The sequence below is a fragment of the Brienomyrus brachyistius genome, chromosome 3 (assembly GCF_023856365.1).
Source record: "Brienomyrus brachyistius isolate T26 chromosome 3, BBRACH_0.4, whole genome shotgun sequence".
In the NCBI taxonomy this organism is placed as follows: Eukaryota; Metazoa; Chordata; class Actinopteri; order Osteoglossiformes; family Mormyridae; genus Brienomyrus; species Brienomyrus brachyistius.
The window spans coordinates 31,877,218-31,904,718 of NC_064535.1; the positions used below are offsets into that span (position 1 = coordinate 31,877,218).

General features: G+C 41.2%; 2 protein-coding genes and 2 long non-coding RNA genes across 6 annotated transcripts; 2 read left to right on the forward strand and 2 right to left on the reverse strand.

Moving 5' to 3' along the window:
- Window positions 1-623: 623 nt before the first annotated feature.
- LOC125738285 (zinc finger protein 501-like) lies at window positions 624-17,097 on the reverse strand. 2 transcript variants are annotated; one of them, XM_049007125.1, is made up of 2 exons: window positions 16,976-17,097; window positions 624-2,095 (listed from the first exon to the last, which is right to left on the reverse strand). In XM_049007125.1, the coding sequence occupies exon 2, from the start codon at window positions 1,955-1,957 to the stop codon at window positions 644-646; it is 1,314 nt and encodes a 437-aa protein (XP_048863082.1). In that variant the 5' UTR covers window positions 1,958-2,095; window positions 16,976-17,097; the 3' UTR covers window positions 624-643. The 2 variants fall into 2 exon arrangements, with proteins under 2 accessions (XP_048863082.1, XP_048863081.1); XM_049007124.1 differs by lacking the exon at window positions 16,976-17,097 and adding an exon at window positions 7,375-7,661.
- On the forward strand, window positions 7,859-8,836 carry LOC125738293 (uncharacterized). The gene is made up of 2 exons (XR_007396777.1): window positions 7,859-7,983; window positions 8,630-8,836. It is a non-coding gene; the product is annotated as an uncharacterized LOC125738293 (long non-coding RNA).
- On the reverse strand, window positions 9,593-23,990 carry LOC125738289 (aldo-keto reductase family 1 member D1-like). 2 transcript variants are annotated; one of them, XM_049007133.1, is made up of 11 exons: window positions 23,972-23,990; window positions 23,704-23,826; window positions 22,433-22,600; window positions 22,210-22,326; window positions 21,461-21,538; window positions 21,008-21,130; window positions 20,742-20,851; window positions 20,437-20,602; window positions 20,165-20,247; window positions 19,052-19,136; window positions 9,593-17,127 (listed from the first exon to the last, which is right to left on the reverse strand). In XM_049007133.1, exons 2-10 carry the CDS (start codon window positions 23,794-23,796, stop codon window positions 19,094-19,096), a joined length of 981 nt encoding a protein of 326 aa, XP_048863090.1. In that variant the 5' UTR covers window positions 23,797-23,826; window positions 23,972-23,990; the 3' UTR covers window positions 9,593-17,127; window positions 19,052-19,093. The 2 variants fall into 2 exon arrangements, with proteins under 2 accessions (XP_048863090.1, XP_048863089.1); XM_049007132.1 differs by lacking the exon at window positions 23,972-23,990 and having other exon boundaries at window positions 23,704-23,892.
- LOC125738295 (uncharacterized) lies at window positions 17,013-25,976 on the forward strand. Its single transcript, XR_007396780.1, has 3 exons — window positions 17,013-17,147; window positions 24,051-24,844; window positions 24,925-25,976. It is a non-coding gene; the product is annotated as an uncharacterized LOC125738295 (long non-coding RNA).
- The last annotated feature ends 1,525 nt before the right edge of the window (window positions 25,977-27,501 follow it).

Sequence of the window (27,501 nt, forward strand, 5' to 3'; positions counted from 1 at the left end):
TACAGACATGTACAGTATACTGCTCAAAGAGAACCCTTTGTGGAAGTTTTGGATAATTTTTCAGTTCAATGGCACTCCAAATTCCTTGATTTACACTTTATTCCACCTCAAATTACAAAAAAATGGAGACATTCCTTCTCTCTAAATAAAAGCAGGTGAGGTGTACAGGTAATACTTTTATCTTGACAAAATGTTTACTCAGTTTAATAAGTCTTTTTTATTGTTTCATGACAATGGAGCCATTGTTCAAAGTTGCAACAGTATGCTAGTCAGCCCTGTGTGAGCAGGGCCATGCATTACTGTTCACACAAATGTAGCAGGGAAGATCTTGGACTAATACAAAGACAAGGCATTCTGACTGGAAGTTCTAACTTAAAGTGCTACACTGAGAATATAATGCGTTTGACAATAACAACACTTGAACAAAGCAAGTAATTGTGAAGCCACTCCATCCATCCTGTCTCATAATAATCCATCTTGTCTTTTTTGGGATATGCAGAAGTCACTGCAAACAGCAGGTTCATACAAATATTTTCAGTCTCAACTTTTGTAAAATTTTCCATTGAAAAAACACACATAGTATTTGCTGAGAATATCAACTGTAAAACAGTGTTTGATTCCAAAATTAACCATTAAGAATGATTCAGAATCTGTGAGGTTTCACATGATTCAGCTGATGTTTCCTTAACCCTCCCAATGATTTATACTCCTTTCCACAGGTATCACAAGTGTACGGTTTCTCTCTTGTGTGAATTAGCTCATGCCTCTTTAAGTGCCCTAATCTCCGGAAACTTCTCGCACAGTAAGTACAGCTGTAGGGCATTTCCCCACTGTGCTCTCGTTCATGTGCCTTAAAGCTCCCTAACTGTCGATAGCGTTTCCCACAAAGATTGCAGGTATATGGAGTTTCTCCTGTGTGGATTCGCATGTGTACTGTTAAGTTTCCCTGAACAATGAAATGTTTCCCACACTCACTACAAGAGTGCGGTTTCTTGCCTGTGTGAATTCGCTGATGTTCTTTTAAGTTTCTCAGTCGGATGAAACTCTTTCCACATTCAGCACAGGTGTGTGGTTTCACTCCTGAGTGCAGAAGCAGGTGCTCCTTAACACTCTCTGGCTGTCGGTATCCCTTCCCGCAGACTGCACAAATATGTGGTCTCTCCTCCGTGTGGCTCTGATGGTGTGCTTTTAGGTGCTCAACTTTACGAAAATTCTTACCACACGCTGTGCAGGAGTATGGTTTCTCACCAGTGTGAATTCTCCTGTGAGTCTTTAAGTTACTCAAGAAAGTAAATGCTTTTCCACAGTCAGTGCAAACATATGGCTTTTCTCCTGTGTGAACTCTCTCATGTTTTCTTAAACTGTTTAATAAACTGAAACCCTTTCCACATGCAGCACAGAGATGCTCCTTCTCTTTGGTATGAATGAAATGATGCACTTTCAATTTGTGTGGAGTAACAAAGCATTTTTCACACTCACTGCACTGATATTTTTTCAAGACTGTTTGTATTTCCTGCACCGTGTCTGGATCTCCTATTGACGCATTTCTTTTAACACACCAATTTTCCACACTGTAGCGTTCACTGAAATTCCCAGCTCCTGTTCCAGTTAGAAGTGATTTCTTGTCTGATTCTATCTTTGCTGTGTCTGAAGCAGAATGAAGACTGTCAGGCTCTATTTTCATAATATCCGTTTCATCAGAACCCATTTTTTCTTCCACAGCAACATACTCGTCATAATCTTCATCACTGACGTCCTCAGTCTCAGACTTTATTTTAACAGAGTAAATAAATCCAGAGACCTTATCTCTGGGAAGTGTCACTGTCTCTGTGAAGGATTTGCTAGGCTTCTGGTCAGCAAAATCCTCTATGGCATCCCATGCATGACAATCTATTTTAATTTGGGAATCCTTAAAAATGGGTAATACATCCTGGTCGGCAGGGGTGAAGGACTCCATTGTAGATGGATTGGAGAGACATGCAAACTTTAGTCTAATGTGTCTGTAGCTACTGATCTGGTGTAGTGATCCTCAGGCGGCCTCTGTTACTCAGATGACCCTGAAGACTCTTAGCCATCCCAGCTGCCCAGAGGGAATCTAGGAGAGAGATTGAAACATGATGGTTTAAAAACAGGAATGCAGACTAGGTGCAGAATTAAAATTTCCCTAAATTACTTGCAATCTTAAATTAGCAATGGTTATTTTTTTGTTTGTTTGAAAAATCTAAATGCATTGCACATTAGCAGTATTTCACTCTATTTGAATAGTTTTTTTCAGAATCAGTAACACTTCACATTTTTTTCAAATTGAACAAGTAGTTAAAATATTAATTAAAATTATACCAAAAAGGACCACTCCCCTCGCCTTACATCAACCCTTGAATAACAAAAATAACATGATTAGTATGAAGTCTTTACCACTAAGCAAAAGACAGACAACCTGTTGTCCACCTTGTACTGGTTTCAAAATGGTATTGGAGTGAAAAACTGGTCCGTGTACGTGAGTGTAATTCGTTTTTCAACTTTAGACGGAAAAAACACGAAAAAACGGGTCGTTTTCTCCATTTCGACTAGACCAATCCTAAAGGGAAAATTGGAAAACGGCTTCTTTCGCGTTTATTGGTTGTCTGTCTGAAGAGGTCAGAAAACACCTCGTATTCCGTTTGCCTGAGGGTGGGCGAGGTTATAGGTGTGCCTTCTGTCATTGGCCAGGTACTTCGCGAAGACCACGCCTCCCACAAGATCGTTACAGAATAAGAGTTTTGGGTCTCCCCTGGCTGCAGGGGTATCTGAGTGTCTCTTAATGCTGTCATTGAGGAATTCCTAGTTCACCTGTGAATTAAAGCAGCCTTTAAAACAAAAATGACGTTTCAATCAGGCTTCAAAATAACCTTATACGGAGCCCCAAGCTATGCATTAACCGGTGCTCTCTGAGTTCTAATGGGTAGCCACAGATCTGCAATCCATACCCAAGTGCACGGTTTTACATATAGCTGCAAAAAGATTTGCATTTGAATTTTTCTTCGGAGAACATTGAATGGAGCAAGCACCGTATTGGCCCGAATACTAAACGGTGTATTAACATTACATCTTAAAAACTGGGGCCTACGGGGGCCACAACGTCCTGAAAAAAGTATGTTTTATCTTGTGCACACAAAAAAAATAGCAAAGCTTTAAGGCTATAGCCAGCATTAACAGATTTATTTTTTCCAATGAACACTGATTGTACAGGTTGTAAATAGTAATGATTAAATATGGAAGTACATGAAATGAAAATCCAAGAGGTGTATATTGTTTGCCACAGTGAACTGTTCAAAGCACACTTTTTTTAGATGTATCTGCCACATGTTTTACAGTTATAACAGTTAGTACACCCTTTGTGATATGTACAGACACTCAATGCACCCGATTGAAAGTGAATATGAAGTGCACATGTCAATATTCAAAAATTAAAGTTCGCCCATAATGAAATTTAGAAACCCAAGGGGTGTGCAAGTTGCCATTAACTCAGTGTTGAACCAACATCTCATTACAGCTGAAATAGCCTATTTTCACAGCTATTAACGAGATTAAACAGAAACAGTGAAATGTCTTGAATCACAAAAATCATTGATGTGTATCGCAGTCTCAGTGCTGGACATCAAGGATCTGTGATTTAAAACCACAAGGCTTGATTTTGTTAGATCATATTACAGCCAGAAAACTGAATATGGAATGAGGCTTTGAACTTTTCGCGGTGTAACAGAATGTCTTACAAAGACTTTCTTAAGAATTAAGTAGATTTTTATGAACTGTGTTCGCCGCTCCGTAAAACTTTTTCTCAAACATATATTCAATGGAGGTTTTAAATTAACAGGCAAACGGTTTCATTACGGAGCCCGAGAAGTTCCAGAAAATCTTATATTATGCGCCAAGACCAAAATGACCATTTTTGGGTCTTCACGAGCTCCGAGGACGTCATATTCGAGGACTAGAACTTAAATGTCATTATACACAAGGAACACCCGCTGTCCACGACTGGCTGATGACGCCACTGGGTTGGTCATGCAGCACTATATACTTTACGCAGTTACCGGCAGGCTTTGCACCGCACCGTGCGTACCTTTAAATAGTGTAAATTAATATGTGTATTCCTCTGTTTATATTAATTGTAAATATCGTAGCTCTGTAATGCGTGTGTTCTGTTACCCTGTAATCGTGTCCTGTAAATCCCTATTATTAAAATGAATCGACCCCTCGCTGCGGTACGTTTTTTGTCCTCTGTATGGGTCTGCTACATCAAAAACATTTTGTGGAATCTAGGATGTGGAGTTTACATTATCTACTCTTTCCCCTCCTAAATAATACATTTCTTTATTGGGATGTTTCTTGTTTAATACACTTACTTACTGCATGGTTAGCTTATTATATGTTCATGTCAAATAAAAATAAAATATTTATGTATATGGATATGATTTAGTATTTTAAAAAGTTTTTTCTGACAATAGTAGCTGAAACAAAATACGTGTAGTCTTTGAGGTCATCTTATATTTGGGTGAAACAGTATGCAAAATAATGGGAGACATTCATGGTTCGCTTTTAGACATATGATTAATCAACAAAATACAACTTTACTTTTATTCTAGATGCTTTCCAGATAATGTCCCTTGTAGACCGTACTATATATGACTATATAGACATGCAGATTACAACACAAATTATTAATCTATTGGCGACATTTGAGCATGCGCTTGACCGCCTTTCCATTAAAAAGGCAACATGGAGTGATCGTCTGTCTTTGTGCGCAAATAAATCTGCCTTGTAAACTTGATTTCATCATGGATAATTAGAGTCGTATAAGAGGGAGCAGAACTTATGTTAAAAGAGGAAGACATATTTCAGGTATGTGTGCTCAGTATGTTTTCTAGAAGTATTATTAGTTGTTTTTTTTTTTTACTGTATGTCTTAGTGGGAGATTTGGGGCTAACAGATTTAAATTTCTCTGATTCGTACTCAGCCACAATACTTGTTCATTAACTAGCAATTATTGCAATTAATTTTATGTTTTCCCCCAAATTAAGTTGGACAAAGTTTATTCAACGAGTGAAGAAAATATGGCCATCTTTGCATTTCAAGGAAACAGTTTCAATAACATTGATCTTCGACATGGGGGGAGGTACCATGTTCACGGCGACCCTGTGGATCCAATAACATCCTCCGGCCGTAATGTTACAGCTAACCCTAATTTTAATTCTGAAGCTGCTGATCTCTATGAATCAGAGACTGGATCTTCACTGACTTGATGTTCATCATTTGGTAAAAGTCCATTCTCCGGTGAAGACCAAGCCCATGCAGAAGGACAATTTCTGGTATACCCTGGTATGAATGTTCTGTTTGAAAATGTGGTCAACCACAATCCTAGACCTTTTCAAGATGCTATTATGCATCTGATACGTTTGTCTAGCCACTAAAATAAATGTTAATTTGAGAAACTTAACCCAGGTCAGTTAATAACCTTGTTTTAATATTTTAATCTCCATGAATATTCACCCAATTTGTTATAACCATCATAATTCTGTTGAAAATGAAGCAGTGATGAGTCAGAAGTCTTTATTTTATATGCTCAAAATGTCGTTGTCGTCCCCCCAATACATTGAAATAAAATGTGCTATGCTACGGCAAGCAATCAAGGTTAAACTATGTACTGTCTCTCTACTTCATTACTTTCAAGTGTATTAAAAAGTGGAAAAGTAGAATGTATAATGAGTGTTATGAAAATGATTTTATGAATGGCTGATTATTTTCTAAATAATATGCAGTGATGTATTATATAATCCCATTTATTTACTAGCAAACAGTCCATACACTCTGAGCATATTCCAATCACTAGCTTAAATGAGTTATGCATGAGATCTAATGATAGATTTATTGGAATATATTTCATGGAATTATGACCGTTCAGTATCAGCAGGTTCCCTCTTGAACTTTGACATATAATGTTCTGGTAAAATGGGCCAAGGCAGAACAACACCATACTTTCAGCTGAATTTATTTAAATTTTACCTGCAAATTGACAACTTTTGTCTTTGGTGTGCCATAGTAACAATGGAGTGAATACATTTCATGCAATACAAAGTTACATTAACTGTTAATTATGATGCCTTTCTCATACTCAAGGTCACTTGACATAGAAGGACAAGAATGAATGAATGTAACCAAATATATTAATGAAAATGAATGCGTCATTGTCACGCCCAGCTCGTACGATCCTCGTGTGTGCCACGCCCCCCTGACTTGTGCTTCCCTGATCGTGCCCAGCTGTGTCTGATTATTTTCAACCAGTCCTGTCTTTTTAAGTCCATGTCTTGCCTGAGTCCTGCGTCTGTCATCGATGTTAGTCTGCGTGTGATGTTTCCAAATCCCCGTAACCCAAATAAATCCCTGTTTTCCCTGCTTATGCCTGATCGCCTGCTTCTCTGCCCGTCGCCTTGTCCGTGCGCCTTACCTGCTATCGCCGATCATAACAGTCATACAATGAATGAGATTATGTCACAGGCTATATGAGAAACATGCTAACTCAAATTAAATGTTTTATGGTCAGGGCCAAGACAAAGTTTGGCTAAAACGTTGTTTTTAATTCAAACTAAAACAAGTATATTGTGTTGTAAACAGTTCATTATGGGACAGTGCACAACATTTAGAGGTTGTTTATTGCACAATTTTTTTGCAAATTTTTTCGTACGCACAATATTAAACGAACACCATTTTTCGGGACTTTGTGAGCTCTGTAGACCCCAGTTTTTAAGATGTAATGTTAATACACCATGTGATTGAAGCATGACTGAAACGTCATCTTTGTTTTAAAGACTGCTTTAATTCACAGGCGAGCTGGGAATTCCTCAATGACGGCATTAAGAGACGCTCAGATACCCCTGCAGTCAGGGGAGACCCGAAATTCTTATTCTGTAACGATCTTGTGGGAGGCGTGGTCTTCGCGATGTACCTGTCCAATGACAGAAGGCACACCTATAACCTCGCCCACCCGCAGGCAAACGGAATACGAGGCGTTTTCTGACCTCTTCAGACAGACAACCAATAAACGCGAAAGAAGCCGTTTTCCAATTTTCCCTTTAGGATTGGTATAGTTGAAATGGAGAAAACGACCCGTTTTTTTCGCCTTTGTTTTTTTCCGTCTAAAGTTGAAAAACGAATTATACTCACGTACACGGACCACAAACTCCTACCTCAAGTTCAATTTAGACACCTGTGAAATCCGCTCAGTTTAGCAAATTCATGATAAAACAAATATTCAATGCCTAATTAATATATTCATATACAAACGTCCATCACCAAAAATCACGAATACTAAAATATGTATCGACCGTGCCGTGAGCTTACCTTCTACGTAGTTTTCAGTAGTTGCAAAATGTGTTTCCGAGCCAGTGTTGCCAACTATTTTCAATGGAAAGTAGCTAAAGTATGCTCGAAAAGTCGCCAGATGACGTCATGTGTATATTTGCATATTGAAGACGTAATTACGTTGTATTTGCATTCTGCGTGTTTTCCCTAATCCTTCCTCACGTGTCCAATATAAAACCATTTATCAATTACGTTGCATATTTTCTGTCAGACAACACAACGGAACTTTTTAACCAGCAGTTACATCCTCTGCAATGAAATAATTCCGGAATCCGGATTTAATCGCGTTGGACAAAAGTTAAAGACAGCAAATGTGTTGTGATATTATCAGTTATATTTACAAGTAAAATGAAAATAGATATAATTTATGCCACAGAATGCTTTCCTTATTCTCCTTATTCGTTTGCACATGCGCAGCTCATTCACATCTGTGTCAGCTGCCGTGCGGTCACGGGAATATGCTGCTCCTTTCAGCCGGAGCTAGCGCTCACTGATCAGAGCAGACACATGGAGATGAGTAACTGTACCGGGAAAGCAAGACCTCGCGCTTACAGGACAGTACTGGCGACATTTGGAAAGTTGCTAAAGGTTTGTCCAAAAGTCGCTAGAATTGTTGCTAGTCGTTTTTTTGAAAAAAAGTCGTGAAGGGGGTCTGAAAAGTCGCTAAATCTAGCGACAAAGTCGCTAAGTTGGCAACACTGTTCCGAGCTAGCCCGGAAGGTTTGTGACGCACTTCCGGTTCGTGCGCAGATATTTTGCGTATTCCATGTTTACAAAATACGTCCATCTGCCGGTGTGCATGTTTCCAGCGAAATGGGCAACTCAGGTTTTGTTGCATGTATTTCTGTTTTTCCGTAGGCCTTCTAGAAATCGGAAGTACGTTAAATTTGATAATTAAGGTTGATCATATGTTGTTTTTGCTTAACTGATTTCATTTAGTAAGTTTGCCGAGTCCGTGGGCTTTGTTATTTACTGTTTGTCAGTATGTGTGTGAATATTAAAAGTAATTTTTCCTCTGAACATTTCGAACTGACCGTTTCTTCAACTGTGAAATAAGCAGTACATACCTGGGTACACTACGGATTGAGATTTAATAATAAAATAATTAATGCTGCGAGATTTATGACGAATTAATCAGAGGGTGGCACTGGGTAGCTCTGCTCCCTCTAGGGATATGCGTTTCCACCCTTGCTTTTCCATTGTGGAGTTAGCATGTTCTCCCTGTGTTGCACAGGTTTTTCTGCAGTACAAGAAGATGAAGCTGGGTGAAGTCGGCCATACCCTGCAATGCGCTGGCATAATGCCAAAATTGTACTCCCAGCTTTTCTCTTGGCTATATGGAATAGGCTTCAAGTTCACCGTGGAGAGTTTGACAGATATAGTTGCATGAGTTTCAGTTAAATTGCATTCAAATAAAACTAAAATGAATGGTAATAATTAAGCCATGTCTTCACACAGTGCTCTCTGGCTTCACAATATATCTGACTGATGTCATTCATTGGCCTGGCTCCTTTCCAAATATATTATTTGAAAATTATACAATCATTCTACCCTGCTGAAACAGATTGAATTTGGACCATGGAACAGAGCGGGAACAGCCAGCCCAGGCTGTAGCCCCACCAGGGGTGCGCATACGCATTGTTGTACTTCTGGGGGTGTGTATCTGATCAGCAAGAAAGTAGGAGTACCCTGGAAGAGCAGGAAATAAATGTCTGGTTCACTGTTAGGGCTTCGTACCCCAAAAGCTTTAGTGACTCCTGTTTGGCTTTAATTTTCAGGTCAATCAAGCTAGAAAGTCATGTATGACTGCTGTCTTAGCTAAGTGTGACAAGATTAGTTTGAAAGTTAGCTTTTTAACTTAAGGACCTTTTTGTGGTTTGAATATTTTGATGATTGTCCACTGACCTCCAATGAATGTACAGGATCTTGGTTTTTTTTTGTGAACTTGACTTAAGCACTTTTGTTTTCCTAATAGCATAATGGTAGCCTCTGCCAAAATGATGTCTGCCAGCAGGGGGCGATATAGAACAGCAGTCCTGTTGTAGTTTGGCTACCACTTCAGCATAAGAGTTCATCCTCAAGTTTCTGAAGCTTGAAGTTTAACTGCAGGAGCAGTATGAAGTCTATAGGGGACACTTTACTTACAGTGCAGGTAAAGAGAGTGATAACCTGAAGTATTTAATGAGAGAGGTTGGGCTGGAAAATAATCATTCAATTCAGTTTATTTTTATATAGCGCTTTTCACAACAAAGTTGCCCCAATGCACTTTACAGGAGTGTGTTGTGGAACATCCTTAACAGAGATAACGACAGAACACAGAAACAGTGAAAATGGAAAAATGAAAGAGAAAGTCAGATGACAGCGGAGGAGAGGAACCAAAAACTCCCAAGTGGGGAGAAAAAAACCTCTGGGGGTGAAAGGTCAACTGGCAGCCCCACCCCCCTGGGCATGCTGACATTACTGGACAAAGGTAGAGAAGTAGCCGGATTGTTTGCTAAGAGCAAGGTGTAAACTGTAATCCGGTCCTAGTTAAAGTCCATCAGTGAGACAGTCCTCCACATAGGCCTGTGTCGGGTGGCAGGATGGAAGCTGCACCGACATCGTCATAAATCATGTCTGTATTATCACAGAACTAGTTATTACATGAAGGCCTCACATGCTGAATGTTATGCAGAAGCATAGTACAACTTACGGAAGAACATGTGTAAAATGATGAGGCTTTATATCTATTCTGTACATCTAAGTATGCTGATAACTACCAGTACAGTTGGAAACGCAACTAAGCAGCTGAAAGATACAGTGGTGCTTGAAAGTTTGTGAACCCTTTAGCATTGTCTTCATTTCATCATAAATATGACCTGAAACATCATCAGATTTTCACACAACTCATCAAAGTAGATAAAGAGAACCCAGTTAAAAATATTTCACTTGGTCGATTATTTATTGAGGAAAATTATCCAATATTATATATCTGTCAGTGGCAAAAGTATGTGAACCTCTAGGATTAGCAGGTAATTTGAAAGTGAAATTAATCAGGTGTCTTAAATCAATGGGATGACAATCAGGTGTGTGTAGGCACCCTGTGTTATTTAAAGAACAAGGATCTATCACCTAAGTGTTAACATGGATTTGTGGAACTGTATCATGGTACGATCAAAGGAGCTTACTGAGGACCTCAGAAAAAGGGTTGTTGATGCTCATCAGGCTGGAAAAGGTTACAAAACCATCTCTAGAGTTCGGACTCCACCGATCCACAGTAAGACAGATTGTGTACAAATGGAGGAAATTTAAGACCATTGTTACCCTCCACAGGAGTGGTCGATCAACTAAGATCAGTTCAAAAGCAAGGCATGTAATAGTCATCCAGATCACAAAGGACCTCAGGGTAGCTGCTAAGCAACTGAAGGCCTCTCTTGCACTGGCTAATGTTAATGTTTGTGAGTCCACCATCAGGAGGACACTGAACAACAATGGTTTTCATGGCAGGGTTGCAAGGAGAAAGCCCCTGCTCTCCCTAAAGAATGTTGCTGCTTGTCTACTGTTTACTAAAGGTCAGGTGGACAAGCCAGAAGTCTACTGGAAGAATGTCTTGTGGACGGATGAGAACAAAATAGAACTATTTGGTTTGAATGAGAAGTGTTATATTTGGAGACAGGAAAACACAGAATTCCAGCATAAGAATTTTATCCCATCTGTGAAACATGGTGGTGGTAGTATTATGGTTTCGGCCTGATTTACTGCATCTGGGCCAGGACAGCTTGCCATCATTGATGGAACAATGAATTCTGAATTATACCAGCAAATACTAAAGGAAAACGTCAGGAGATCTGTCCATAAACTGAATCTCAAGAGAATGTGGGTCATGCAGCAAGACAACGATCCTAAACACACATGTCATTCTACCAAAGAATGGTTAAGGGAGAATAAAATTAATGTTTTGGAATGGTCTACTCAAAGCCCTGACCTTAATCCAATTGAGATGTTGTGGAAGGACCTGAAGCAAGCAGTTCATGTGTGGAAACCCACCAACATCCCAGAGCTGAAGCTGTTTTGCAAGGAGGAATGGAGTAAAATTCCTCTAAGCCAATGTGCAGGACTGATCAACAGTTACTGGAAACATTTAGTTGCAGTTTTTGCTGCAAAAGGGGGTCACAGCAGATACTGAAATGAAAGGTTCACATACTTTCGCCACTGATCATTTGATTGGACCATTTTCCCCAATAAATAATTGACCAAGTGAAATATTTTTGTCTCATTTATTTAACTGGGTTCTCTTTATCTAATTTGAGGACTTGTGTGAAAATCTGATGATCTTTCAGCTCATATTTATATGAAATTTAGACAATTCTATAGGGTTCACAAACTTTCAAGCCCTACTGTATGTCATTCAGCCAGGGGCTCACCATAAATCCAGGCAATGGCATGGGCTCAGACAGAAGGCACATGGTGCTCATGGTGTAGGGATGGAACAGCTGGAAGGTGTACATCCCGTCTTGTGGAGGAGAGACAGGTACCAGCATGGCACATGAATGTTTGTCTCTCTATGTAGTAGAAAGTGTTCTCAGAAACCTGTGACTAATGCTGGGACCATGGTACTCTCTGCTAGCATGCTTACCATTTCCTCCTCATAGCCAGCAAGCTTTTATCTTCTTGTATAATTCTTTACAAGCTTGTTATGTAGCTATAATGCCAGCGAGCGAATTATAGCATAAGCACCATGTTTATCATGCAATTCATGGTTCCACATGCAGTTGAGAAAGAGACCAGCACCCAAGAAAACTGCAGTTCCCTAAGGTAAACCTTGCATATTTTCTTATTATTTTTTTGCTCATAGGGGGCGGCATGGTGGTGCAGTGGTTAGCACTGTTGCCTCACACCTCTGGGACCCGGGTTCAAGTCTCCGCCTTGGTTACATGTGTGCGGAGTTTGCATGTTCTCCCCATGTCGTCGTGGGGTTCCCTCCGGATACTCCGGTTTCCCCCCACGGTCCAAAGACATGCTGAGGCTAATTGAACTTGCTAAATTGCTTGTAGGTGTGAATGTGTGCGTGAATGATGTGTGAGTGTGCCCTGCGATGGGCTGGCCCCCCATCCTGGGTTGTGCCCATTGCTTCCGTGATAGGCTCTGGACCCCCCGCAACCCAGTAGGATAAGCGGTTTGGAAAATGGATGGATGGATGGATGGATGGATGGATGGTTTTTGCTCATGTGCTAAGTGACTCCTTTTCCTAGAGAGACTGAAAGCCAGACCTCTGTAGTGGCCGGCTGTAATCTCTCCTCTCTTTTGGATTGATGCCCTATATTTCCAGCTGTTGCTAATCTTATTTGTAATGGCATATCTCAGATCTGTCTGGGCCACTCCAGAGGGATTGTTTTAGTGAGAACACATGTACATGCTTGAGTCCAATAAACACCAGTAGACAGATAAGTGTTTGTTTCGTGGAAACCTCAAGCTGACATTTTGCATTGGTTCCATTGCTATTGAGATGCTGCTGTTTCAGCTCAGGGTCTGTTTGACATGTCAGATCCGGTCCAGTCATTGGAGTGACATAGCTGATTCAACCACCTTGGAGATGGGCATGTTCTGCTTGTAAGTCATGAAACACAGCACGAAGAAGATGGCGAGGCTAGCAATAAAGGTGGTACCATATTTAGGAAGCACAGTGCCAGGAAGTCCTTGGAAAAAACATTATGAAAATAATGAAGATATGGATCTTGGATCATGATACAGAGAGGAATGTAGAGTCGCAATGTGTGGGGTGTGGTTCTGTGGGTCAGGACATTGTGCTTGTGATTAGAAAAATGCTTGGTCAAATCCAATGGTAAGTCAAGTAATGTCACTGTTGAGCCCTTGAGAATTTTGCACACTCTGGTGAAGAGAGGAACTGTGCTGTGAACTGAACATCACCCGGTGGTGAGTTGGTTCCAGTGCCGGGGGAGGATGCCAGATAAACATGGTAGACCCAAACACATAGTAAAGGTGGGAGCATTTTACGAAGGCCCCTGTCCAGAAGATCTTTAACTCACACCTCTGGCAAAACTCTTCTTGCATCCCAAGGGGACATAGAGCCTGAATGGGCCATGTTCCGACTCCATTGCTGAGATGGCTGTGCAGAGCTGTGGTCGTAAGGTTGTAAGGTTGTTGGTGTCTGTTGTAGAGGCAATCCCTGGACCCGGTGATGTTCCTCACGAGCTTTGGGTAGTGACTGAAAGAGTAAAATTGCGAATACAAGTGGCAGAAAAGAGTTTCCTCCACAGGGTGGCTAGGCTCTGTCTTAGAGAAAGGATGAGGAGCTCGGACATTCAGGAATGGGTCAAAGTAGAGCCACTGCTCCTCTGCAATGAATGGAGTCAGTTGAGCTGCTTCAGGCATCTATCTAGGATGACTCTTGGACAACACCCTAGGGAGGTGTTTCGGGCATGTTGCACTTGAAGGAGGTCCCAGGGCAGACTCCGGACACGCTGGAGAGATTATTATCTCTCGGCTGGCTTGGGAATGCCTTGGTATTACCCCAGTGAAGCTGGAGGAGTTGGGTGGTAAGAGGGATGTGTGGACATCCCTGCTTAGACTGCATCCCCCATGACCTAACCCTGGATAAGCAGCAGAAGATGGATGGATGGACGGATGTGCTCAAGTCAGTTAAACTATCCATCTGTCTTATAGTTGATTATCCTGAGTAACCTATCCCAGGCACTATAGGGCACAAGGCTGGGCTACAACCTGGGCGGGCCAGGTAGCCAGGTGGGTTTAATAACTTATTGATTGTTTGTATATGATGGAGTTCTGTGGTCATTTTCTTTATTGCTTCTTGTGTTGCAGGAAACGTACTTTGCATCTATTGTAATTGTTACTGTATGTACAGTAACTCCACAGAGCTGTAAGACGTGTAGGAGTAGGTGAGCTGTGCACCAGCATCCATACATACTTGTGTGTTGCAAAACTGGCACATCCATTCCTCAAAACTACTCGACAAATGTGCTTCCAATGTGGCTGTTTCATTTTGAGTTTAACACACACGCACACACACACACCTAGCTTCCCTCCGGGATAATTATCATCCTGGCTGCCCTGTCCCTGGCCTCTGCCGAGCTAAACGTTTTTTTCCACAGTTTTTTTGTTCTTGGGTGATGGACTGTGGTTCCGGCCCATTCGCTTGCCAGCAGCTCAGGACCAGTGACATCACATCCACAAATCTCTGTGGTAGCTCTAGAACATCGTTTGTCATGCTCTTATTGCTATCGGCAATTTAATTGCAAATTCATGCTTATATTACATAAAGGATAAAAACTGCAATCTAAAATTAGAACAGAAGTCAAGTGAAAATCCTTCATGGATGTATGCTTTATTTTATAACAATTTAATGAAGTAAAATGTATTAGGTGCTGATAGAGGGAAATGAAAGAAATAGAAGTTTTCTGATGTTATTTATTGATTAGGATAAATATATACGGTTGCTTTGCCAGACTCTTAGGTTGTGGACAGCATCTCCTGTACAGTATGTCAGTTTTCTGCTTGTGGTCCTGCGGTTTCCATTTCTGACTGTGGATGCACAATGGTAGTAGTATCAAAGGAATCAAGTAAGTCCAAGGATCTGGAGACACCAGCAGTTGCATAAGGGTGGTGATTCAAGCTTCAGCCCTATCAATTCCACTCAAAGGTGTCTATTGAAGCTGGAGCAGAGGGGTGGGACTGTGTCAGGGGAGGGGGCACTATAGCCAAACACCCAAACCTTAAGCCATTTTCCTTTGGGTGTCACCCAAAGGTCCAGGTACAGGCAAAACTGAATTTGCAATTGTCTCCCAGCAGAGTGAATTTCTGGACCAACAGGGTGAGCAACATGATGTAGGGAAAAGTGACTGTGAAGTACACATTTTGCGGCCAGGCTGCGAGAAACAGAGAAGTGCCACCTGCTGTTTCCCCTTTGGTAAAGTGGTGAGTGGTGTATTACGGAAAGCTCACAATCTGACAGAGAAAAGTAGCAAAAAAAGATGAGCACATACCAAGAGGATGCCTGCTGGCACATAACAAAGAGCAAAGCTACAGTCATATGCAAAAGTCTTAGGAAATAAAAAAAGTAAGTTTCAAGATATTTATTTGTAGAGCAAGTATATTTGTCCTGGGAAAAAAATGCTGTTTCTTTTTGGGTGGCTAAATAAACAGATTTGATTCCCAAATTTATTCTCAGTGGCACCTCAGCCATTCCCTATATTCCCTATATTTTTTTAATTTAGCCAGTTGACTTGATCAGAGGTTTTGAAATGGCTAAGGGGTGTTAACTCATTTTTGAGGCCATATTTTTGATGGTATTTAGCAGCTATCATGTTCTGATTTTGTGTATCCTTCTCGGTGAACCTCAACTTGTGCCTTCCCCTTTGTGTTCCTCTTTGCTGATGCAGTTTGCTTGTTTTTGGCATATGCACTATTATTTTACAATATAAATAATATAAATCCTTTTCCAGTTTTTGTGACCCACGTACTACAGTGAAATCCAGTGGACTTGCTTATAATGGAATATCATCTATAACGGACGAGGTCCGCTGGTCCTGGCCACATGCCTTTATGAACATGCAGAAAAAGCATCGGATATAGCGGACTCGCATATAACGGAATTTCACTTATAAAAAACTGTAGTTTTGTTCAGCTATAACAGACATGTAGGCTCCGCCTACAAGGCGCGTGACATAGGTAATAGCTTAACAGCAGACAACACTGATTGGTCTGTGTGGCTGTCTATCACCAGGCACGCTATGCATCGGCGGATGACGCTTGCAGCTGGAGGGATGCAGTAACCAATGAGGTCAAGGTTACTACTGTACCATACATGTATAACCACTTGTAGGCCATATATACTTCCAACAGTCAGGTAAAGTTGGATTATTACATGTACAGTATAATAATCTATACCACAAGTGTGTCTGCTGAGGTGTGGCATGAGTAAATGGTGTCCTGTAGTTGTGTTCTGGGCATACAGCATCTCTGGATATAACGGACTGTTTGGCAAGGTCCCCTGAAGTCCGTTATAGCGGGATTTTACTGTAGTGATTCAGAAACCCACTGTTCAGCCTCTGTCATTTGAAAACTCACAGGTCAAAGTGCTGATTTTCAGGTCCTTTTTATAGCTGACACATACTGCCAATGGGCATTCAATCTAATAGGACTCACCTCAGTATCTGCGTTTATAACACTGTATACTGTGTGTGTGTGAGGTGTTTACTTGTGGGCAGTGGTGATCCGCATTTGTAATTGTAAAGATTGCAGGTTCAAATCCCCAACCAACAAGGCACTACTGAGGTACCCTGAGCAAGGTGTCACCCCCAAGCACTGCTCCCTGGGTGCTGAATTAGCTGTTCCCTGCTATGTCACATTGTCAGATATGGGTTAAATGCAGAGAACACATTTCATTGGTGTGTGCTGTGGTGTATAATAAATGACAACTAATCACTAAATAAATAAATACCCAAAGGTTCTACCCAGCTAGCCCTATGCTAATCTTTCTCGGTCAAATCAAGGCTAGCTGGTGTCAGTGAGATGACCTGATGTACAGCATGACAGCGGCTCTCACAGAGCGAGATGGGCTCACCTCCTCCATTCTTATAGCAGAGGTGGGGAAAGCACCATTCCTGATGATCGGCTCAAGTTCCAGCTTGTTGTTCCTTCATCTGCCCTCCCATCTGCAGGATGATGTGGGTGTGGCCATTGGAGGGTTCTGCTTTGGGGCCTCTCCCATTTTACCTATGAGACACAGAGGAGAGGTAAGGATTCTGCGCTCATTACAGTATGTTGCTGCACCCACCAAATAACGAACCGCCTCAGGGGTGAGAACCCAAGTGTAGCCATGCAGAAGGCGATACCTCAGCACCACACTAGTCTGAATGTAACAGAGTTTTTTTTGGTAGCTGAAGTGCCAAACCTGCCACCAACTCCTAAATTTCCCTGTAAGGTGGAGGGCCTCCTTGCAGGACTGGATGTAGATTAATATCATACCCAGGATGAAGCAATTGCAGGGAGGCTTGTAGAACAATGGCGTAGGCCAGGGGCCTCTGCGGATGAGGGGCCTCAAAACTTAATTAAACCTTCAGTGGGATTTAAACAGCCAATGACTCTCCTCTACCCTGGAGCATCTCAAATGAGTGTGACAGGCTGATGTATGCTGTGTTCCGTTTGAACTCGTAACTTCGAAATTCTGAGTTCTCAGTCGGAAATTTCAACTGGAATGGCCCCTGAAGTCGGAATTCCAACTTGTGAACTTGGAAGAATCGACACCACCCCAAGTTCAGAATTCAAAATGGCTGCGCTCTTTATCAACATAAGTTAACGGTGTAGCTGTATACTGTTGATTAGCACTTATATCTTATTTGTGGCTCACTAAATCAGTCTTTCATACAGTACTGTCCAAATGCTATATGTGGACATGTTGCTGTGGTGCTTTTATGTGCAAATACCAAGTAATGTATTGTTATTCACTGATAATGCTAACAATGGCTAACAATTAACTGGGCTAGAATTGGGGCCCAGCCCTCAGAAAGCAGGGCTTTCTTGCTTAAGTGGACAACTTGTTGGATTTAAGATTGGTCTGGGCTGAATGTAAGTGAAGAAACTGGGGTAAATTAGTTATCTGGGTAAGCAATAAATCTTGCTTTTTGAAACGGGTGCCTGGTATTGCTAAATTGCTAAACTTCCAACCTCTGTGGTAAATGGAATGCAGCATTAGTATCCCCCCCCCTTGAGATGTATAACCCAGGTAAAAACAAAAATTGTTTATTATTTATTTATACCTTCATATTGCAGTACCAACCATTATAATGCATTATGAAGGTATCTGTATTGATGACTGCTTTAAGTAAAGTTTTAGAGACCATTTTAACCAACCCCCTTTTACTGACTACCGGAGGAAAGCAGTACAACACAGAGAGCAACACAGGGAAAGCATGCAAGTCCAACACCCAGAGCAGGGGTGGAATTCACACAAATGACCCTGAAGGCTCGAGTACTACCAGCATGCCCCCTGCAGAACAATGTCATTTGTTGAATCAGATTCAGGTTGATCCTGCCATGGCTACATATGGTCAGATATGTACAATGGGAGGCTCAAATGGGATATGTGATGCGTGCTGGCTGAGGTCCCAGTAGGGTCACCTTCTAGGGGTAAAGGGTTAAACCTGATCCCCAGTATAGCGGACTGTATAGACCAGGGGTGGGCAATCTTATCCACAACGGGCCACTATGTATCTAGGTTTGTGGGATAACCTTTAGCTCAGCTGTTCGAGCCCAGGTGTGATGACTCTTCAGCCAATCAGTCCTCTAATTAATAACCTAATTATGCAGTTGCCAAAAAGCCCTTTGCAGGTAAAATTGCCCACCCCCGGTATTGACAGTTATACTTGTCATTTCAGACAGAGGTGTTAGAAAAGCAATGAAATAGTATCAACAATAATAGCAATAATGATCATAATTCTTTTTAGCTTCTTAACCTTCTTAAACATCAAATGTACAGCATTTGCAACTTCACACTCGTCTTCATTCAGCCTGCAGCTTCAGCAACAGTCATGTCAAATCTGCAGCTTCAGCTCATCATCATAATAAAATAACACCAGTAAAGCCATCAAGATTTTAAATATATCTGCACTTTATTACACAGGCTCATTTCGTTAACAACCTGGTGGAATCCAATGCATGAAGCAGCTTGGATGCTGTGTTCCTAATAGTCATCATGGAAAGGGTATTCTGGGTGATCACTCCACCTGCAGAGCACAGCAGTGACTTTAATAACAGCAGAAATGGGGGCAGGCTCACAGGTAACCAATCAATCAGCCAATGTGTTTTAACAAGTGCTGTACTTTCATCCATACGGAGTCATAGGGACCCTGGATCCTGAAAGTGAAATCCAAAGCCACCGTGCTGGTACTGGTGCCGGACTTTTTCCCAATCTGGCACTTGATCCACACATTTCCACTGCAAAAAAATGGCCCCAGCACAGCACCACAGAAAAGCTGGGCTTAGAATTTGGCACCAAATGGCTATGGGGTCCAAACCTTCCTTATACCGGAAAATTCAATTCATAACCGATATAGTTAGTCTAATAACAACAGTGCTGGCAGCGAAACAACTTGCCAGCTTATTAACGGAATGAGTTAACATCGTTTTTTTATTCTAAGAAAGATGAAACATACCAGATTTAATAATATAGTATAAATATGTTTATCGATAAATTATAAATATGTCACAGGTTGAATAAATAAAATATTGTGGTGTTTGAGTGGGGAAGAGATCATAAGGCAAACAGCAAAGTTTATTTTTTTAGCAGATTCTTATATTGCGCAATCCGTAAAAGGACAGCAGTAAAACAACAAGCGAGAATAAAGAATAACCTCACCTATACACAGACTGGGAGCCTTTATGGAGATGGAGTGGATACAGGCAATAGAGACGGGGGGCAATGAGTCATACTCTGGAAACTTTTTTTTAGTTCGGCAAAATTAAACCCAAAAAATGAAATACGGATTGACTTTTACTTTATTTTCACTTCCCTTATGTAACATTTCTGTTCCGTTCTTTTTTGTAACCGGCGGAAATGCAGGCTGATTCTCAAAAGGCACCAAGCGAAAATCAGTCCAACACCGGCACCGGCACCAGCTTCGTGTTGGTGGAAACGAGGTACAAGAGACGTAAAATCCTTTGGTATTAATAGGAAGAATGAGAAAATGAGGTGCTTTGACAGGAAGTGGGCAGGACTAGAACAACATTATATGACTTGGTCAGGTTCACTCACATGAGAAGCTCCACAAAGCGGATGTTTTTGTGGAGGCCTTCGATGGCTTTCATCTCCTCCTCAGTGAGAGAGAAGTCGAATATCTGTAAAGGGAGAATGCTCAATGGCGCAGTTCAGTTATGGGACCTGTGTCTGCGAGGCCCACAGTTACGTGTCTGTGCTTGGTTTTGTAGGTATGATCAGGAGCCATATAATGTATTTGTGTGTGATCCTGAAGCAAAGCAGTTGAAAGGAGGTAGCCTTTAACACGAGGGTGCACCCCTCAGACTAACCTGGAAGTTCGACCTGATACGTTGGTGGTTGAAACTTTTGGGAATGACCACCACACCACGCTGCACATTGAATCGCAGGGCCACCTGAGCTGCCGATTTCCTGTACTTCCTGCCGATGGAGACCAGGAGCTCATCCTCCAGTAGAGGGGGACACTTTAGATTGACCCTGGTATGGAAAAAGAGAAGTGACCCCTTTTTGTACAGATCCCACAAGTCTTTGATCACCCAGATAAACACAAAGCGATGTCCTGGCCAACGCCACCGTTATCGTCACAGTCATTAAAATGAAGGAGGGATTTTGGTACCACGAGGCATCTCTAGAAGTCCCAAGGGGGCTGTAGCCCACAATGATGATGTCATTCTGGTGACAGTATTCCAGTAGCTTGGGCTGAGTGAAGTACGGGTGACACTCCACCTGCAGCGAAGCACCCAAACCCAAATTTAAACCCACATTCGTCTGCATCTGATTTCAATGTTTCCTGCACAAATGGATCTTATAAGTGATAAGAATCAAGAAACACATTATGCTGTGGTTACTCAGCAACACCATCAACATATCAATGGGTTATACCTGGTTAGATACAGGCTTGTGTTTGAGGCCTGGTTTGTTCAGGATCAGCTCCAACTGTCTACGGTTGAAGTTGGACACTCCAAGAGATTTTGTCAGTCCTGCATCTTTGCAGGCTTCCAGGGCCTGTTGGATGGTAAGATCCACACTTAGCTGGCCGGTGTGTAGCTAAATCTCTATGAGTATTCCTTTTGTATAATACAGTATATACCTATACGGGCAGGGCCACTTGAAGCCCAATTGGGGGTAGTGGTGCCAGTTGTAGAGCTTGGTGAGGGGAAGTGGCTTATGTTGCCAATAGGACTTGCCAGTCCTATGTATGGATACTTGTTTTGTTTACATATCGTACAGGTATATGAGTATTCCTTTTGTATTCCCTTTTCCAGTATACTGTGTTGTAGATGTATGTCTGATAGTATTACATTGACCCCAACAGAACCCTCTGATATTGCTCACCTCCCATGTCGCACATAGATCAGTTTCGTGGTAAATGTACTTTTCATTCTCGTCTTTGGGGTAAAACGCGTCTCCGGGCTGTGGATGCAACAGACATTTCCTTTTTCAGCACCGACAAAAAACAGCACCATTTCAGGGTGAGATATCCGTTGCAATCTGCCTGTAAGTAACATCTGCAGTTCGACAAACTTTTTATGAGGGAAGGCAAAGGTATTCGGTTTGGGCGCATTTAGAAAGAACACACCTACATCCAAGGCTATGAGGATTATACCCAGTCCTGCTATTGTGTGACTTTCCAGAGAATCAGTTTGTAAATAGATGGAGGACATCTGAATTATAAGAATCTCATGTAAGGTTACACATGATTTCATCCCTGACATGCTTACATTTAGTGAGTATCACACCTGAACACAGCAGTTCATGGCGAAATGCTAACTTAGCCCATTAAGCCAACATGCTCTGCTTTAGAAGAACTAATTTTCAAAAGGTCACCTGCATTACATCAAATATGAGGAAATATGAAGTGACAAGAAAGTGTCTAAGAAATGTCTGAGTGATGACATTTCAGATGTTGAATGCTACAGAAAAGCTCTATCTCTTGCATTGCATTTTAAAATTATTATTATATTAGGTTTTGTAATTGGTTATATTTAAAGTGGTCTGCTCATAACCCTATTATTACCCATAATTCCTGATATTTTTAATATGTGAGGTTTCGATCTGGTTATTGCTGAGCCATGTGTATGTACCTTAAAGGCTATGGGGAGTTCGATAATGTAAAGATCCACATAGTCCAGCTGCAGGGTTTTTAGGGTCCTCTCCAGGGCAGGTCTCACTAGCTCCGGGGGGTGGAAGGTGTTCCACAGCTATGACCAAGTAAAATAAGTATATGACTATGAGCATGAGCACACTGTTGAACAAAATGAACAAAAAAATTAGCTTATATAGGAGCAAAAACAATCAAAGGCAAACCTTCCCACAGTAGAAGATGTCTTCTCGCCGAACAGTGCCGTCCGCGATTTTCTCACGTATTGCCTGACCGACCTCATGCTCGTTGAAGTACACCAGGGCGCCATCGAAGTGTCTGTATCCAACATCGATGGCTGCCTTTACCGCCTCACAAGTCGTTCCTTTGGGCGTCTGTCAGAAAAAGCATTCATCATCGACACTAACTGAGCACAATGACAGGTCAGGAAGGCATGCCAAATTCAAGAGGCAGCGTGTGGCTCAGTGGGTTAGGCCTCTGTAACCGTGGTCGGAAAGTTGCTGGCTTGAGCCCTGGCAGAACATTCACATCACCGGAGGGCCTGAAACTGAAGCCCCCCCTCCCCCCAAAAGCTCCAGGGGTGTTAAATAAATGGCCTGACCCTGCACTTGGACCCCAACCTTTGCTCTTGACTGTATGTTTGTTTATGGCTCAGGGGAATGTCTGATAGGATATGTAAAAAGAAGAATCCCAATGAAGTTGTGCAAATGACAAATATCAGATTATTTCAGATTGTGACTGTTCAGAAGTGAGCACAGAATTTTGAGGAGCATGATGTTTTGAGAACAGTATTTGTTCCAGAATAAAGAAGTTTTTCCATGAATTTCTTCAATACGGACAGTCACATTCACATGAAGATTAGGCTGCTTACAACAGCCTTCTGCAATTCACTACAGAAATTCTATTCAGTGATGCTTTACATTAATTGCACCTTCATTATTGTTATTATTCACCATTCATTATGCATTTATAGAATATTTCATCATGCATTCATAAAACATAAAACATTTACAGTATAAGCAGCATGTAAGAATATCCTTACATACCTTATCATCTTTAATACGCATTAAGGATGAACATTATATGATTATATGATTATAATGTTTGCTATTAACTTAAAGTTTGTTAATAATATGTATGGTGTGTATGCTGTATTTCAACAGCAATGTATGCTGTTCATGGTATGTTGAGATGTCATGGTACACTTACATGCTGCTTCTCAATGTTCTCTGAATGACTTATGAAGGTGCGTTGAATGTTCTATGAATTCATTATAAAGGCATAGTGAAGGTGCACTTAATGTAAGCATTGCCAGCTATTCAAACTGTTGCAGTCATTCATGCATTTTCAAGAACTGCTTACCCAATACTGGGACACGGTACAATATTACAATCAAAAATTGAAAATAGCTAAACAAGTAAATTGAAGAATAAGATTAAAAAGGCAAATGCAAATAATACAAAAAACAATATCTTACTGTCCGGGGGTCTCCATAGGTTCCCAGGCCGATAAGAGGGATTTTATTCCCATCACGCAGAGGAATACTGTGACTCTCAGGGGTTAAATTCATCTTCTACAATGAGCATCATGTAGCGCGTCGCTAGTTCAAAAGTCCATCAATGGGGCGAGAACGAGGGCGAGAAAGAAAGAGAGAGCTTTAATAGGAGAACGAGCTGTCGCGTGATTACAAATCGAAACGCCGTGTCTCAGTTCATAAATTTGTATTATTCTTCTTAATTACATACCCGCAGTTTTCTATGTATCACACCTCTTTATCATGCTCTTTGGTATATTTGTGTACTGTTTTTTTTTCCTTTTTTACAGAACTGCCATTCATCCCTGTGTATTGCTTCCAACTTGGATGAATAGAGAATGGATCTTCACCGTCAACAGCTGCCAAGTTTAATAAGTGATGTATTCCCTTTACCTTTGATCTGGGAATATACTCCCTGTACTATTTTCTTTACGGGTCACAGTTGAAAACAGCCTGAGGTGATTAATCAGGACTAATTTCTTGTTGTTCTTTTGAGAATGAGTCAGATACCAAAAGTACACAAAAGTACACACATGCCAAGAAAACACTAAAAAGGCACATTTCGTACTCAGTTGTAATTCAAAGTACTTTACATAAATGTAGTTAAAAACATTTTAAAAACTAATAAACATTTTTTTAATATATGACTCTCGTGCCTGCATCAAGCAGGGTCTCCATCCCCCAGTCAGTTCCTGCTCCACCCCTCCGAATTCTAGGCACACCTATAATTCATCAACCAAATTAATTTGGAGTGATTTATAGTACACGATCCTTCTGAAATATTGAGTTATCCACCGTCCTGAGTGTTTGTCTCATGATCTGGTTTGCGTGTGTATCTCCGGCTGCATTGGTTCTGTCGTTTTTTGTCTTTCTTATGATTTGGATTTGTTTGTTCCACACTCTCAGTATCAACATTGTGCTTCATTTCCCAATGTAATGTGCCTTCAGGGCCTACCTGTGTCCACTCCCAAGATCATTTGCGACACCACGTAACTGATAACCAACGTTGAGGCACATTGGCCAGGATCTGTGCGTGATTCAAGGATTTTTGGGGAATGTACATTGTACAACATATTTGCACAAGGTATGTCACTTTTTAACGACAGAATAAATTGAAATTTATATTCTCCTGTGATTATAGGATGGTTGTGATGGTCTCCTTAGGGCCAGAGGATATGTGCATGTTCTAGGCCTGGTTCCAGTGTCTGCATGGGCTCCAGGTCTTCCCAGGAAGAGAACAGGAATGTGAATATTCATCCATCTCTTCTACAGTATGAGCCATAAGAAGAACAAGCCCTCCACCATGCAGACCGCAGGAATAGCAGAGTCCTCAGGGACATTATCACAAGCAAGCATTTTTCTGAACAATTGCCACTGCAATAAATAAAATGAAGACAAACTGACCACGGTGCCAACAAATATTAATGACGCACTTTCAATTTATTGATCTTTTCACAACAATTAGGAACCTTCCCTCTTTTAACAACCGCTCACTGGTGTTACAGCAGTTCAATCCGGAGTTCGCATTTCTGCGTCTGACAATGTCCAAATGGACCTTGTACTGGACATTCACAAGCAGCTAGGGATAGAGCATTTTGGCAACCCTGAGTCTGTGCGTGTCATACCTTCACCTCTACACAGGACATAAGGAATAAGTTCATATTGTGCTCAGAGGTGCATGGCCTTGTCATCACAGGATGGGTCACCTAAGCTCTGTTAGATCCACCAGTTCCGTTATGCTTTCACTCAATGGGAAGAGAATAATGATTAGATTTGAAATTCAGTCTGAATTATGTGAAAACTACTGAGGGACAAGCGCCTCCAATTCCAAAATGTAATTTATTCCATTGAATAATGAATGTAGCAAACCTACCATATATATAGGAACTTAATTGTGTCCTTGGGTGTTGCTGCTTCAGAAGAGCTACTCTCTGGGATTCCTTCAAGTATAGGTTGCCCAATGCTACAGTACATTGCTGTGATGGCTAATTCTTCAGCCAGGATGATGGCCTTCTATCTGTAATGTGAGCCTTGGCTCCCTTCCTCTTATGTACAGAATTACGGTTACACGTTTGCCAGGGTCTATAGGTAGACAAATGTTGGCTTGAATTACAAATACACAGCCATATTATTTGTATTTTGGATTATGTTTTTATACTTCTGTCTTACTTGCTGTCAGTGTCTCTTGGGTCTAGTGGATTACAGCTAAATTAAAGATATTCCCAGAAATACACAGTTCGATGTTGTTTTCCTTCTTCTCCCCACAGTCCAAAAACATGAAGAACTGGAGTTGCCAAATTTTTATTTTAATGCAGCTAAAACAAACTTTCCTTCATAATTACCCTTGTGAAAAAAATGTACTAACGTATATATTTAAAAAATACACTTAGCAAAAAAATATACTTTCAGCAAAGTGTATTAAGCGTATTATTTTGGGATGTCTTATTACAGTTTAAATGCATTTAAATAGCATTTACAAACTAATTAATGATGTTTAAAGTACATTAAGTGCTACTTCTCAGTGCTTTAAACACTTAACATATATTTCATATAGTTCTAACAATACTGTCCTATCACAAAGGACATACAGCACTACATCCTTTTTATATATTCTTCTATATATTCTTTGCCATGTTTATATACTGATTTTTTTCTTACAGACATGACACTCATTTCAGAAGCTGTGACGATTACAGGTAGGATATTACGATTACCCAATAATAATACCCAATGTCTAAAACTTCAGACATAAATAAAGTCTTTTGATAGTTTTCCCAATGTGACCTATAACATAGTGGCATACTGTATCACAACTGGTCCAAATTCCACTTGCTGATCTTTCATGGTCACAAGCACCTCAAGATTGGTTCAGTGTATAACCATTAACACAGTTAATCTATCAGTGACTTAAGTTACAGTATGTTAGCAGACTCCGTTCACTGCAGTTTTCCCCCTGTCTACCCATGTCTGGTCTTGGCAGCCTTGTCTATAGCTTAGTGCTTTGGATTGGTCCCGCGTTTGATTTGCAGGTGGTTCTCTCGCTTCCTAACTTGACGTCATGGATTCAGTTTGCTGATTGCTTTGCCCTGCTTTGACCTACAGTCTCGCCCTTGGTGATTCCCTTTCAACTTGTATTTGAGTCAAACCCAGGTGTCTCACCTGCGTATCTCTGCTGGTGGCCCCTGACCAATTAGTGCTGAGTGCCTGAGGAGTTTTGTGTCAAAGCGGAATAGCCTGACAGCCAGGTGTTCTGCTTTTTGTTTGTGTATGCATATGCAGCTTGGGGTGTGTCTTCAGGTTTTTTCCTGTCTTTTGTGATTTTTTTTATAATATGGTTCTGGCATATTTCATCACACTTGTTTAGCCTGTTATAATTGATGAATAACATGCATGGTACACATGCATTAATACTACGTTGATGATTTTAGCTTCTTTTGCTAAAATGGAGCGGTACTGGAGAGGATCTAGAGATCCTTAAAGCACAGCAGTGTACTGTATGACTTCATTGGAGAGGGCCTGATCCAACCTGTTTGAAATATGAAAATAAATGGTTAACTTGAGGGGCGGCATGGTGGTGCAGTGGTTAGCACTGTTGCCTCACACCTCTGGGACCCGGGGTCGAGTGAATCGTGTGTTCGAGTCTCGAACCCGGGTGTGTGGAGTTTGCATGTTCTCCCCATGTCGTCGTGGGGTTTCCTCCAGGTACTCCGGTTTCCCCCCACAGTCCAAAAACATGCTGAG